The sequence below is a fragment of the Chiloscyllium plagiosum genome, unplaced genomic scaffold, assembly GCF_037043375.1.
Source record: "Chiloscyllium plagiosum isolate Xiang-an unplaced genomic scaffold, Cpla_swu_hap1 HiC_scaffold_34, whole genome shotgun sequence".
NCBI lineage: Eukaryota > Metazoa > Chordata > Chondrichthyes > Orectolobiformes > Hemiscylliidae > Chiloscyllium > Chiloscyllium plagiosum.
Window position 1 is genome coordinate 14,446,903 of NW_028270172.1, and position 12,569 is coordinate 14,459,471.

The following is a 12,569-nucleotide window of genomic DNA, read 5'->3' on the forward strand; positions in this document are numbered from 1 at the left end:
AACAGGACTCAGTCCTACCTCTTGTGTAATTGGTTATTTCCAGTGGGTATAAATCAGAACCCTGTTAAAAAGCCACCAAGGTACAATGTTCCTTTACTATACAAGGGGTCGGAGGGGATGGCACACTCACTCTGATGAGAATAACAAACATTAAAAGATTGATGGCTGAAGCTCATCCTGTTAAACCTCACTGTCAGGACAAAAGGTTTCAGCCCAAAACGTTGACGTGTCTGCTCCTTGGACGCTGTCTGACCTGCTGGGCTCTTGCAGCTTCACATCTATTAGACCATAAAACATAGGAGCCAAAATTAGGCCATTCAGCCCATCCGACTCTGCTCTGCCATTCAATCATGGCTGATAATTTTCTCAACCCCATTCTCCAGCTTTCTCCCCATAACCCTTCATCCCCTTGACACTCAGGAACCTATCTATCAGTCGATTGACTCTGACTTCCAGCATCTGTCTCCTTCTCTACTACTGACCAAAAATGTACAAGAACATGACACAAAAGAGCAAAAAGCAGGCCATTCTGTCCATCGAGTCTACTCTGCTATTCAATGAGATGGTGCTGATCTGTAAGTCTTCAACCTCGTTTTCCTGCTTTATCCCGGCAAATCTGTTTATCTCAAGCTTTGAATGTACATAATGACCCGACCTTTATGGTAAAGAATTCCACAGATTGACTAAACACTGAGAGACAGTCTCATTTTAAATGGGCAATTCCTTACTCAGATGATAGCCTCTGGACCTTGACTCTCTCACAAGGGAGAAACAGCCTGTCAGCATCTAACCCCATGTCAAGCCCTTTAAGAATCTTAAGTTTCAGTGCAGTCGCCTCTCAGTTTACCGAACCTCCATGAGTGCAGGCTGATCTTACTCAATCTCTCCTCAGATAGAAAAGCCTTCCATCCCTGGAATCAGCTGAGCAAATCTCCTCTGGATTGTCTCCAATGCTAGCCTATCTTTCCTTACATAAGGGGATCAAAACTGTTCACATTATTTCAGCTGTGATCTGACTAGTTCCTTGTATAGTCTCAGCAATTCCTCCCTGTGTTTAGACTGCACTCCCTTTGAAACAAAAGCCATTCCCCAACCTGTTACCCGCTAAACTGGGCCACCAGCCTTTGGTGACTTAGATACAAGAACCCCCAAATCCCTCTGTTCCCCCAAAACCTTCTGAAGTATCTCTCCATTTAGACAGTACTCAGCTCCTCCATTCTTCTTGCCAAAGCACATAATTTTGTCTAAGCACCCTCTGTCCTTATATGGTATGATCTGCCTGTACTGCTCACACAACAAAAATTTTCACTGTACTTAGGTACATGTGACAACAATAAATCAAAGCTTCTTACACTTTTCATCTGCCAAACCTTTGCTCACTAACATAACTTGTTTCTATTTCTCTGCAGATTCACCACCACTTGCCATCTCACCTATTTCCATGTCATTCACAAACCTTGAGCTATAAAACATTCACTTTCCTCATCCAGGTCATTCATATATATTGTGAATAATTCGGTCCCCAGCACTGATCCCTGTGGTACTCCATCAGTTACAGGTTGTTCTCCTGAAAATGCTGACCACCGTGCATGATGAGGAATCTTTCAGGGGACCGGAGAGAGCTGGAATTCTGCTGGACTCAATGATCCCACCGTTCCAGATTCCCTGATTAAACAAACACTGAAGTGCAACAGGAATGCACCTCCGGCAAATAACCACTTGAAATACTTCTTAATAATTTTTTTTTAAATATCCAAGACCTTGCTTGAGGAAACAAGTTCCTGTCTTACTGTCGCATGACTATCTCAGTCACGAGAGATAAGCTTATACTCTTCTCCTTAGACAATCCTTCAGGATGGAGGAGAATTTGTTTCCACAGCAGCGTGATGGGTTTCGAGATGGTGGGTATGTCCAAGATGTGGTCTGCACTCTCCACCACATACAAGTCAAGGGTTTTGGTAGATGAGATTTTAAAAGCTTGCGTACTAACTCCAAATACTCATCCACCTCTGCACTTTTCTGACCAAACCTCTCGGTGCATTTATTCAACACTTTGCTGGAGGAATCCTCACCACTTTGGTCAGTCCCAGCCTGGGACCTCCATGGGTCAGCCAGAATCTTCAGCCTTGCTTTGAAGACAGCGTTCCTCCTGGGAGTCTCCCCCTGTGACCAAGTCTTGAGCATTAAACATCGACAGAGAAAAGTTGCCTTAACGGGAGGGACAGTCATTCGGTAACGATCTGGAATTGCCCACAAAGGATTCCAGGTTGAATTCACAACGCACGGGATTGTGAACAGGAGGAAGAAAACGGCAGGTCCAAAAATATTAAAAGTGGTCCATGTCGCACAATCACAAACTTGAAAACAGTCTCTTTCTAAGTGTGGCCCCACCCTTTCAACTCCAGTGCTGAGAGAGCTGCGTTTGGTGCAGACTGGTGATGAGAATGTGCCTGTCTTGACACTGGCTTTGTCAGTGTTTTCCTGCTTGTTAAAACAGGTCCAAACTTCCTGCTGTGAATTCACTCAGAAAGTTGAATTCTTTTGTGTGCGCGCAGCTCTGACAGAAAGGATGCTTTCAGAGCACATGTATTTTTTAAAAAAAAGCACAGCATAAATGCTTTTCAAAAGGAGGTGCCTGATAAGATAACTCTTAAACCAATTGTCTATGAATGCTCGAATCTCTTATCTTCAACACAATTACCAGACATGTGCCCATTAACAAGTCTTTACAAAAGAAAATAGAACAGATCACATCACAGTGAGATGACAGACGTACAGACTGCTGAAGTAATACTCCACAGAGCAGATAGCTCACCTTGTTTGAAGAGTTACCCTTCATGTGATTAAAATGGGATTGCAGCCTTCACATATTAATGCTTGGTGTTTTGCTAGGCAAGTGATGTTACAGGAAAAGGCTGGATAAATGCAGCGTGGTCTGCTGCTGATCTTGCTGAATCCCTGATTAGATGCTCACCCCCTCCACCTAACCGTCTTGCTTCAGATGGACATGATTAGTTTTGCGGGAATTCTCGGAGCCTCTCCCAGCCCTTTAGGTGAGTGAGGTTAGCAAGGCCGTGTCTGCTGCCCATTATCAGCAGCAGCTAACATCTTGACATTAGTACTACCCAGACTCCACCCCCCCTCCCCAAAAACAAAACCCAGATCAAGTCCAAACAGTAAACAGAATTCTGTCTGAATCAGTTTATCTTTTGATTTTCAAGAAAGCACCTTTGGAACGGCCCCACCTAGACTATTTTAACCTCCTACCCCAGTCCGCATTGGCTTTCTGAATTCACTGGACTGGACGGCATGGCTTAGGAAGAAAGGCTGAGGGAACTAAGGCTTTTCCCGTTGGAGTGAAGAAGGGTGAGAGGCGACTTGACAGAGGTGTACAAGATAACGAGAGGCATAAAGTTAAAAATCACACAACACCAGGTTATAGTCCAACTGTTTTATTTGGAAGCACTAGCTTTCGGAGCGCTGCTCCTTCATCGGGTGGTTGACATCTATTGGCGGTTGGACTATTACCTGGTGTTCTGTGATTTTTATCTTTGCCCACCCCATCCAACACCAGTTCCTCCACATCATGAGAGGCATAAATAGAGTGAATAGTCAGAGATTTTTTCCCAGTGTGGAAATGGCTATCACGAGGGGGGCTTAAATTTTAAGGTGATTGGAGGTAGGTTTCGGGGAGAGGTCAGAGGTCAGTTCTTTAGACAGGGAGTGGCGGGTGCATGGGATTCACTGCCAGCAGCGGTAGGAGAGTCAGATACATTGGGGACATTTAAGTGACTCTTAGATAGTACAAGGATGCTAGTAAAATGAAGAGTATGTAGTTAGTTTGATCTTAGAGTAAGATAAAAGGCCGGCACAACATCGAGGGCCAAAGGGCCTGCACTGTTCTATGTTCACACCTCAGGAAGAACAGGTCTAAAATATGCACAGATTAGTTCAGGCTTGGCAGGCTACATCTCTTGATTTTTAAAAGGCAGTGCAGAAACAATGAGCTAATATGTTCTGACAGGATGGAGGAAAACCGAACACCACCAAATCTAAGACAGTCACCAAGCAGTTTGCACATTCTCCCTGTGTCTGCGTGGGTTTCCTCCGGGCACTCTGGTTTCCTCCCACAGTCCAAAGATGTGCAGGTTAGGGTGGACTGGCCATGGGGAATACAGGGTAACAGGGATAAGGAAGGGGGTGGGTCCGAGGTTGGCGGGCGGGTGTGGGGATGCTTTTCCAAGAGTCAGTGAAGACCAGCTGAGTCAAATGGCCTGCTCCCACAATGCAGGGATCCAGGATTCTACGAAATTCAATTGGGAATCAAGAAGAAAGGTCTTTAACAAAAAGAAAGTTTCAGAAACACATCAGCAGGGAATGGCTGCAATGAGTAGTTTCGAGGCATTTAAGGAGAAGCTGGGTGGGCAATTAAGGGAGAAGCAAACAGACAATCGTGATGATACATTGAGATAAGACCAGGAGATGTAGGAGCAGGACTAGGCCAGAGAGTCTGCTCCACCACTTAATTGGATCGTGGCTGAAATGACAATCCTCACTCCAGGTTCCTGCCTTTCCCCCATCACCTATTATTCCCTGACTGCTTAAAAGTCTGTCTCTCTCAGCTTTGAACATACTTAATGACCCAGCCTCCGCAGCCCTCTGCTGTTAAATATATTCCACTTTCATTACTCCCAGAGGAAAATAAGGAGTAGAAAAATCAGCATGGACTGGTTGGGCTGAATGGCCTTCTTCTTGGTGGTAGAACAGTGGCTCAGTGGTCAGCACTGCTGCCTCGCAGTGCCAGGACCAGGATTCGATTCCAGCCTTGGACGACTGGCTGCGTGGGGTTTGCACATTCTCCCTGTGCATGTGTGGGTTTCCTCCCACAGTCCAAAGATGTGCACATTCGGAGGATTGGCCATGGGAAATTGCCCCGTGGTGTCAAGGCATATGCAGGCTAAGTGGATTAGGCACGGGAAATGCAGGGCTCGAGGGATGGGGTTGAGACTGGGTAGGATGCTGTTTGGAGGGTCAGTGTGTACTCAGTGGCCTGTTTCGGCACTGTAGGGATTCCATGTAACCTGACGTAAATAAAAGTCTTTCACTCAGTAAAAGCACAGGAAGGTCCTGTGAAGTGAAACATCACGTGTCATTTACTAAGGAGGTCATTTTCCTGCTGGAGTGTAACACAGAAAAGAGAAGAGAACAAAATAACAGCACTAAAGATTTAAACTGGAGACTAAATAATATCAACAATAATATCTCCTTATGAGTTGGTGTCATATGACAAGTCAGAATGGCACAGGAGGCCATTTGGCCCATCAACATCCAGTTCTATGGAGCAACACAATCAGCTCCATTCGCCCTCTCCATCTCCCCAACCCTGCAAACGCATTTCCCTCAAGCGCCCACCCAATTTCATTCTGAAATTGTCAATTATCTCTGCGTCCTCCACCCTCCAGATCACAGGGAATTACCACATGCTGTGTAAAACAGCTCATCCTCCTAACCCTACACATCCTTTCCCCAAAATCTTAAAATCAGCAACCCCTCTCATCTCGTTATCTTCAACAAGTGGGAACTGCTTCTCTTTGTCTGCCTCATCGCAACCTGTTTGAATGTTGTCCACGCCGATCAAATCTCCCCTCAGTATAAATACCATTATTCTGCTTCGAAAGTGTTTAACCTCATCTATCCCTTTATGATCACAATCAAAGTAGGTACATGCTGAAGGTCAAATACAATAAAAATAGTTTTAAAGTTCACCTCAAGATTAAATACATCTTCTTTGCAGCCGTAACGTTGTATTCCTCTCTGGATTCTATCACCCTTTGACCTTTGGATGGTATGATCTGCCTGTAGCTCAGGCAAAACAATATTTTTTTATTGTAGCTAGGTACACGTGACAATAATAATTCAAATTTTAAAAACTGTAATCTCGCTTTTCTCCTTTTTTTTTGAATACATTTTTCAAAAAACTATCATCCGCTGGTGTTTTATGGATGAGTAAAGTGGGGCATTTTTTATTATATCAAAACTATTGCCCATCACACGTGCTTCCTGTTGTAGTTCTGCCACCTCATGCATTGCTGTCACGCCTGGTCTATCACATTTCCCTTGTTTATTCAACTTGCATCTCAGAACGGTTTTGCACCCTGTTCCAAGGGTGATGGTGCTCCACGTCCCAGCGTCAAATATCTGACTCTAGTTCGTCAGATCCCAGAGGTTCGTCCGAGCTATTCCGAAAACGGAAGGTGCTAGAGAAACTCAGTGGGGTCTGGCAGCAACCGTAACGGCAACAGAATTAGCATAGAGTCCACAATGATTCTTCTTCGTTTCTGAAGAGCCGTATTGACTCAAAACCTTTACACCAGCATATTACCAGAGTCGTGGGGTTTCCCAAGCACTGTGTTTTTATTTCAGATCCCCAGTACTTTGCTTTTACTTAAATACTTCTTATCTCTTCCATCCATTACTGCCCCACCCTCAAACAACAGACGGAAGACAGGAAGGAGACTGTTGAAAGGTTAACAGAAAAGAGAAGCACGGAAAGGGAAAGAACAAAAGCAAGGAACACACACCAGGATGTGATTTACTTGCTGTAACATGAGGGTGTCAGGCATTGGTGGGGAAGACTTATTTTGCAATATAGCCACTGTAGTCCCAGAGGAGCACAGGGCTACTCTCTCAGTAGAGAAACAGAACTGACAGTGGTTTAACCTGAGGGTCACCGTGCCTCAGGCGAGGGGAAGAGGTTGAGAAGGAGAGTCCTTCATGGTAACCTCAGCCAGGGCGGGAATTGAACCCACGCTGTTGGCGTCACTTTGCATCACAAAGCAGCCAGCCAGCCAAATGAGCTAACCCAGCTTTTCTCTCAACAAGCCTTGCTCAAATATCACCCTTTGTGAAAATGTATCCAACTGTGCTTTGGAACAAACTACTGAAGTGCCCTGGAACAGTTTATCACATTGAAGATGCTATGTAAAGACAACTTCTTGTTGTAGCCACAAAGTCTGGTGATTTCAGTAGATTAGAGCCCAGTCAATAGACTTTTCATTGTTGCTATAGCATTGGGCAGATTGCTCCACACTTTGAGTTGCAAATCACAAATGCACATTCGAAATGTTTAAGACTGGCATCTATAAGAAAGTGAGATGTCTGGGGTGTAAGTGCACACATGCAAGTGTGTGCATCTTTTAACGTATTACTTAAATTGTCTAACACGTACACAGACACTCTCCAGACTCAAGTTGCAAATGTAAAGTTTTCTTAAAACACTGGGGATTTTACAAGACACAGTAACCAGCAGCACATTCCAATCCACAAAGTTCCCAGACACAATCCGATTAAACTCTTAAATGTACCTGGACCTGCATCTACATAACAACTAAATCTGCAAGCCCCAGTGCAGAGTTTCCCAATGATCAGAGTACACAGGCCACAAGGTTCACTACTATTCACTCTACATGCCTGCAAAACTTGAAAAATCCATGTCCCATTCATTTGCACAGACGTTAAACTGCAGACAGGGTGTTCCAATTTGCTAAACCAGAAAAGAAAGCCTTGCATTTATACGGCACCTTTCACAATGTCAGAATACCCTGAAGCAGTTTACAGACAATCAAACCATTCTGTTTTACTCTTTCATGGAATGTTGCTATCACTGGCCAGGCCTGAGTCAACCACATTGCTGTGGGTCTGGAGTCGCATGTAGGCCAGACCAGGTGAGAATGGCAGATTTCCTTCACTAAAGGACATTAGTGAGCGATTAGTAATAAACCCCTTTGACTGTTGGGACATCAGCACGTTAATGTCTTTTAGTGAAGGAAATCTGTCATTCTAACCTGGTATGGCCTACGTGTGACTCCAGACCCACAGCAACCAGTAATGAAGCAACAATGAAATGCCCTGCCCATGGAATGCACAGAGGATCTTCTCCACGTTGTCGAATCTGTCCAAGGCCTCACCCTTCCATATCCTGTCATTCACCATTCCTTATCGCAGCAAGTCACCCCTCACCATCAATATCTGCCACCCTACCAAGCCTCTGAGATATCAGAGCTCCTCTAAACTCTGAGCTCTGGAGCATCCCTGACCACAATTGGGCTCGGAGGCTGTGAAATCCCCTCCCTATACCTCCCCAACTTGGGAATCAGTTTAGCTCCATTGGGTGGATTGTCGGTTTGCAGAGCAGTGTGATGCCAACAGCGTGGGCTCAATTCCCATCACTAGTTTGAGGTTACCATGAAGGAGTCTCCTTCTCAACCTCTTCTCCCCATGTGAGGTCTGGTGGCCCTCTGGTTAAATCACCCTCAGTCGCTTCTCTCTAATGAGAGAGCAGTTCCTATGGTTTGGTAAGACTATGGCAACACAACAACCTCCTCACCTTGCTTTCCTCCTTTAAGACACCCCTTAAAACCCAGTTCTCGGATCAAGCAGGTGGGCACCTTACATAATGTGTGGCTTGGTGACATGATCTGATTTACAATGCTCCTGCGAAGTGTCGCAGGGGTCATACAAATAGGGGTTGCTGTTATCGACTTTAGTTCACTTCATAACATTCCAGTGAAATCTTGACAAAGCTAAAGGTGCTACGTAAATACAAGTTGTTGTCGTGTGTGTTTCTGGGCAGTGTTCAAAACGGAGATGGGCAGATTTTTAATCCATAAGGGAATAGAGGATTATGGGGGAAAAGGCAGGAAAGTGGGAGTTGAGAATTTTCACTTCCGCCATGATCTCAGCTAGTTCAATTTATCGTTTTAATTACATGACACTGTGATCTTTTGCTATAAATTCTGTGTCTTATGATCCTACCCCACTAGTTACCTGATAAAGGAGCAGCACTCTGAAAGCTAGTACTCCCAAATAAACCTGTTGGCTATAATCCAGCGTTGTGTTAAATTAAAATTCACATAACACCAGGTTATAGTCCAACAAGTTTATTTGGAAGTACTGTGTTGTGTGATTTTAAACTTTGTCCACGCTATCCCAACACCAGCTCCTCCACATCATAATCTCAGTGAACAGCGGAGCACATTCAATGGGCTGAATGGCCTACTCTCACTCCAATGGGCTCAGCTTTGCTGTACGAACACAGATAGTGGCTGTGAGGAGGTGAGCCTGAAAAGGAGTTGGGTGGGAGGGGGTTCACACATACTAGGCCTGACCTCAATCTCACTGGGGAGTCGCTAACTATAGAAAGCAGGTGGTGGCAATGGAGCAGGAGATGGTGGGTTAGACCGACCAACCAACCTCTTCCCCCTCTCAACTCTACGTCACCACAAACAAGCCAAGCTGCTGAAAAACCCCTTTGACTGTTGGAACATCAGCACATTCCAGCACCCCCAGAACGCAGAGACCCCCACCCCCACCCCCCACCCCAGGGCTCAGTCCTGCACATTTGACAAGGTGGGATTTGTGGAATGGACTTACTCAGGGACTCCTTTCAGCCCAAGAGGGCTCCAGTCTGAGAGAGCCACCATGGCAGAGGCACAGCTGGAGGAGGTTATGTTTAGAACATGGGCTGTTAACACAGTCAGTCACTGACAACAGATGGTATCAACTGATAAAGAGGGAACTGCTTCTCAAAAACTGAACTGATGGCTCTCTGGTTAAGAACTGATTATGTTTCAAGCCACTTACACCTCTGCCAGCAGAGGCCCATAAAACATTCAAGTGACAATGCATGTCTTTATTGCAACAGAACTCATTTGCCAAACTACCCCTATTTCATCCCCATCAATCACACACAAAGCCACACCCAAAAAGCACTCCCTCCATCCTCACCCATTCCATTCCTCTCAGAACCCTGACAACCCCTCGCCCCACCCAGGAGGCCATTTCGCTCATTGTGTCTGTGCTAACCCTCCTCACTCAGCGCCAACCTCCCACCTTCTCTATGCAGTTTTCCTTTCTTAGATTACGAGAGAACACATTATTACAATCTTGAGTGAGTCCCGATAGCTTAAGATGGGAATCCAGAAAGGATCTACACTGGGGAGATGAGGAATCACTTAATCCTCTTTTGATAGGTTCAGTTGAACTGGTCTCCACCACACCTTTAAAAACTCACTTTGCAGAAAAGGCTTTTTCATCCAGTGGTTTTTGCTTCTTTTACGAATTATTTCAAAGCTGGTCCTGCATCAGCTTATGAGTGGGAACAGTTCCTCTCTCTCTCTCTCTGTCTGTCGAGATCCTGCTTGTGATGTTGAACACCTCAATCTGATCCCCTCTCAGTCTTCTCCTCACTAAGTCAAACACTTCCATCCTGTTCAATCCATTTACAAAACTCATCCCTGAAATCATTCTCAGGAATCTGTTCTGCCCTTGCTCCAATTCCAACACATCCTCCCTACAGTTCAATTCCAAGAACTGCACACAATACTCCAGCTCAGACTCAACTACTGGCTAATATAACTTCAACTAAACCTCCCTGCTCCATACAGGCAGGAGGTTGGAAGAACACAGCAGGCCAGGCAGCATTCGGGTCTAACCCTTCCTCAGGTCTCTAAGCCAACTTTAAGCCCTGGTTTATACAGCTGAGGATACTGTCTGCTTTGTTAACCTCATTCTCGACGTGTCTTGACACCATTAATGACACAAAATCTGGTTCACTCATGTCCTTTTGGGAAGGAAACTGCCATCCTTACCCAGTCTGGCCTACATATGACTCCAGGCCCACAGCAATGTGATTGGCCCTTAACTGCCCCCCGGGCAATTAGGGTTGGGTAATAAATGCTGGCCTAGCCAGCAACGCCTTCATGAAAATGGATTAAAACCTAGGGTGACCAGATATGAAGTATATAAAATTATAACAGGCATCTAGATAGCAAGAGACTTTTGCCCTGGGTGGAAATGTCAAATACCAAGGGGCACAGAGATTAAGGTGAGGGAAGAAAAGTTTAAAGGAGATGTGTGAGGAAAGTTTTTTTTAAACACTGAGGATAGTATGTGCTGGAATGTGCTGCCAAGGGAGATTCCAGGAATAGGTACAATAGCAACATTTAACACGCATTTAGACAGACATGAACAGGCAGTGGATAGAGGAATATGGACCGTGTGCAGGCAGACGGGATTAGTTTAGAGTGGCATCATGGTCGGGCACAGACATGGTGGGCCGAAGGGCCTGTTCCTGTGGCTGTAATGTTCTTTGTAAAACATCATCCAACTTCCAGACGGTCTAACAAGTTAATTCATAAAGAGGATTAAGTGATTCCTCATCTCCCCAGTGTAGATCCTTTCTGGATTCCCATCTTAAGCTATCGGGACTCACTCAAGATTGTAATAATGTGTTCTCTCGTACAATTGGATCAGACAAAGAAAGACAAGTGGAACTTACACAGAAAATAAGGGCTAGAACAATCTGTTTGGGTTGAATGGCCAGTTTCTGTCATACACTATACATCAAGTTACAACTAATGTAGTTGAGAGCTAAGGTAAATGGAAACATTTATGGTGATTAGTCATAGAGTCATCGAGATGTACAGCATGGAAACAGACTCTTTGGTCCAACTCGTTCTTGCTGCCCAGATATCTTATATTAATCTTGTGCCAGTTGCCAGCATTTGGCCCATATCCCTCTAAACTCTTGCTAATCATATACCTATCCAGATGCCTTTTAAATGTTGTAATTGTCCCAGCATCCACCACTTCTTCTGGCAGCTGATTCAATACAGACTTTTTATTCATTCATGGGAGTGAGCGTTGCTGGCTTATTGTCCATATCTAATTGTCCAGACAGCAGTTAAGAGTCAACCACATTACTATGGGTCTGGAGTTACATGTAGGCCAGACCAGGTAAAGAATGCAGCATGGTGGCTCAGTGATTAGCACTGCTGCCTCACAGCACCAGGGACTCGAGTGCGATTCCACCCTCGAATGACAGCTTGTGTGGAGTTTGCACATTCTTCTTGTGTCTACGCGGGTTTCCTCCCACAGTCCAAAGGTTAGATGGATTGGTTAGGCTAAATTGCCCTAGTGTCCAGGGGTGAGCAAGCTAGGTGGGTTATCCATGGGAAATGCAGGGTTACAGGGGACAGGGTAATGGGATGGGTCTGGGTGGGATGCTCTTCAGACAGTCAGTATGGACTCAATGGGCTGAATGGCTTGTTTCCACACTGTGGGGTTTCCAAGATCCTATGATCTGCTCCCCAAAGGATATTAGTGAACTAGGTGGGTTTTACAACAAGTAACAATGGCTTCATGATTACCATTAGGACTTATTTCCAGACTTTTATCAAATTCAATAAAACCCAAGTCCCCAGAACATTAACCAAATCTTGGAGTTTCTACTTCAGTGACAATGTCACTCGGCCATCATCTCATTTGCATTAGACAAATATACAATAAAAACAACAGGAGGAACGTCTCCACGCAGCGAGTGGTTTCGATTTTAAATGGCTGCTCAAGAGACTGAGGTGAAAGCAGGTTTCATCAAGGCTCTCAAGGAACAGTTGGGATTGTTTTATGAACGGGAACACGAAGGGAGAAGTTTGGGGGAAGCAGTCCTGGGTTCCGGGCACATTTGCAGATCCAGCGCAGGAACAATGGGCCAATGGACACCTTTGATG

At 45.1% G+C, this 12,569-nt stretch overlaps 1 protein-coding gene across 6 annotated transcripts in view; it reads right to left on the minus strand.

The window, feature by feature from the left end:
• rreb1a (ras responsive element binding protein 1a) overlaps window positions 1-12,569 on the minus strand; it is a 235,269-nt gene that overhangs the window by 111,832 nt on the left and 110,868 nt on the right. For 3 of the 6 annotated variants that reach the window (XM_087978498.1, XM_087978499.1, XM_087978497.1), the window contains exon 1: window positions 2,073-2,314. The exons of 2 other annotated variants lie outside the window; for them this stretch is intronic. In XM_087978498.1, coding sequence (XP_087834624.1) covers window positions 2,073-2,229 — 157 coding nt within the window. In that variant the 5' untranslated portion in view covers window positions 2,230-2,314. Of the gene's footprint in view, window positions 1-2,072; window positions 2,320-12,569 lie in introns of those variants that run through there. One more of the 6 variants, XR_015752812.1, reaches the window with a different exon arrangement.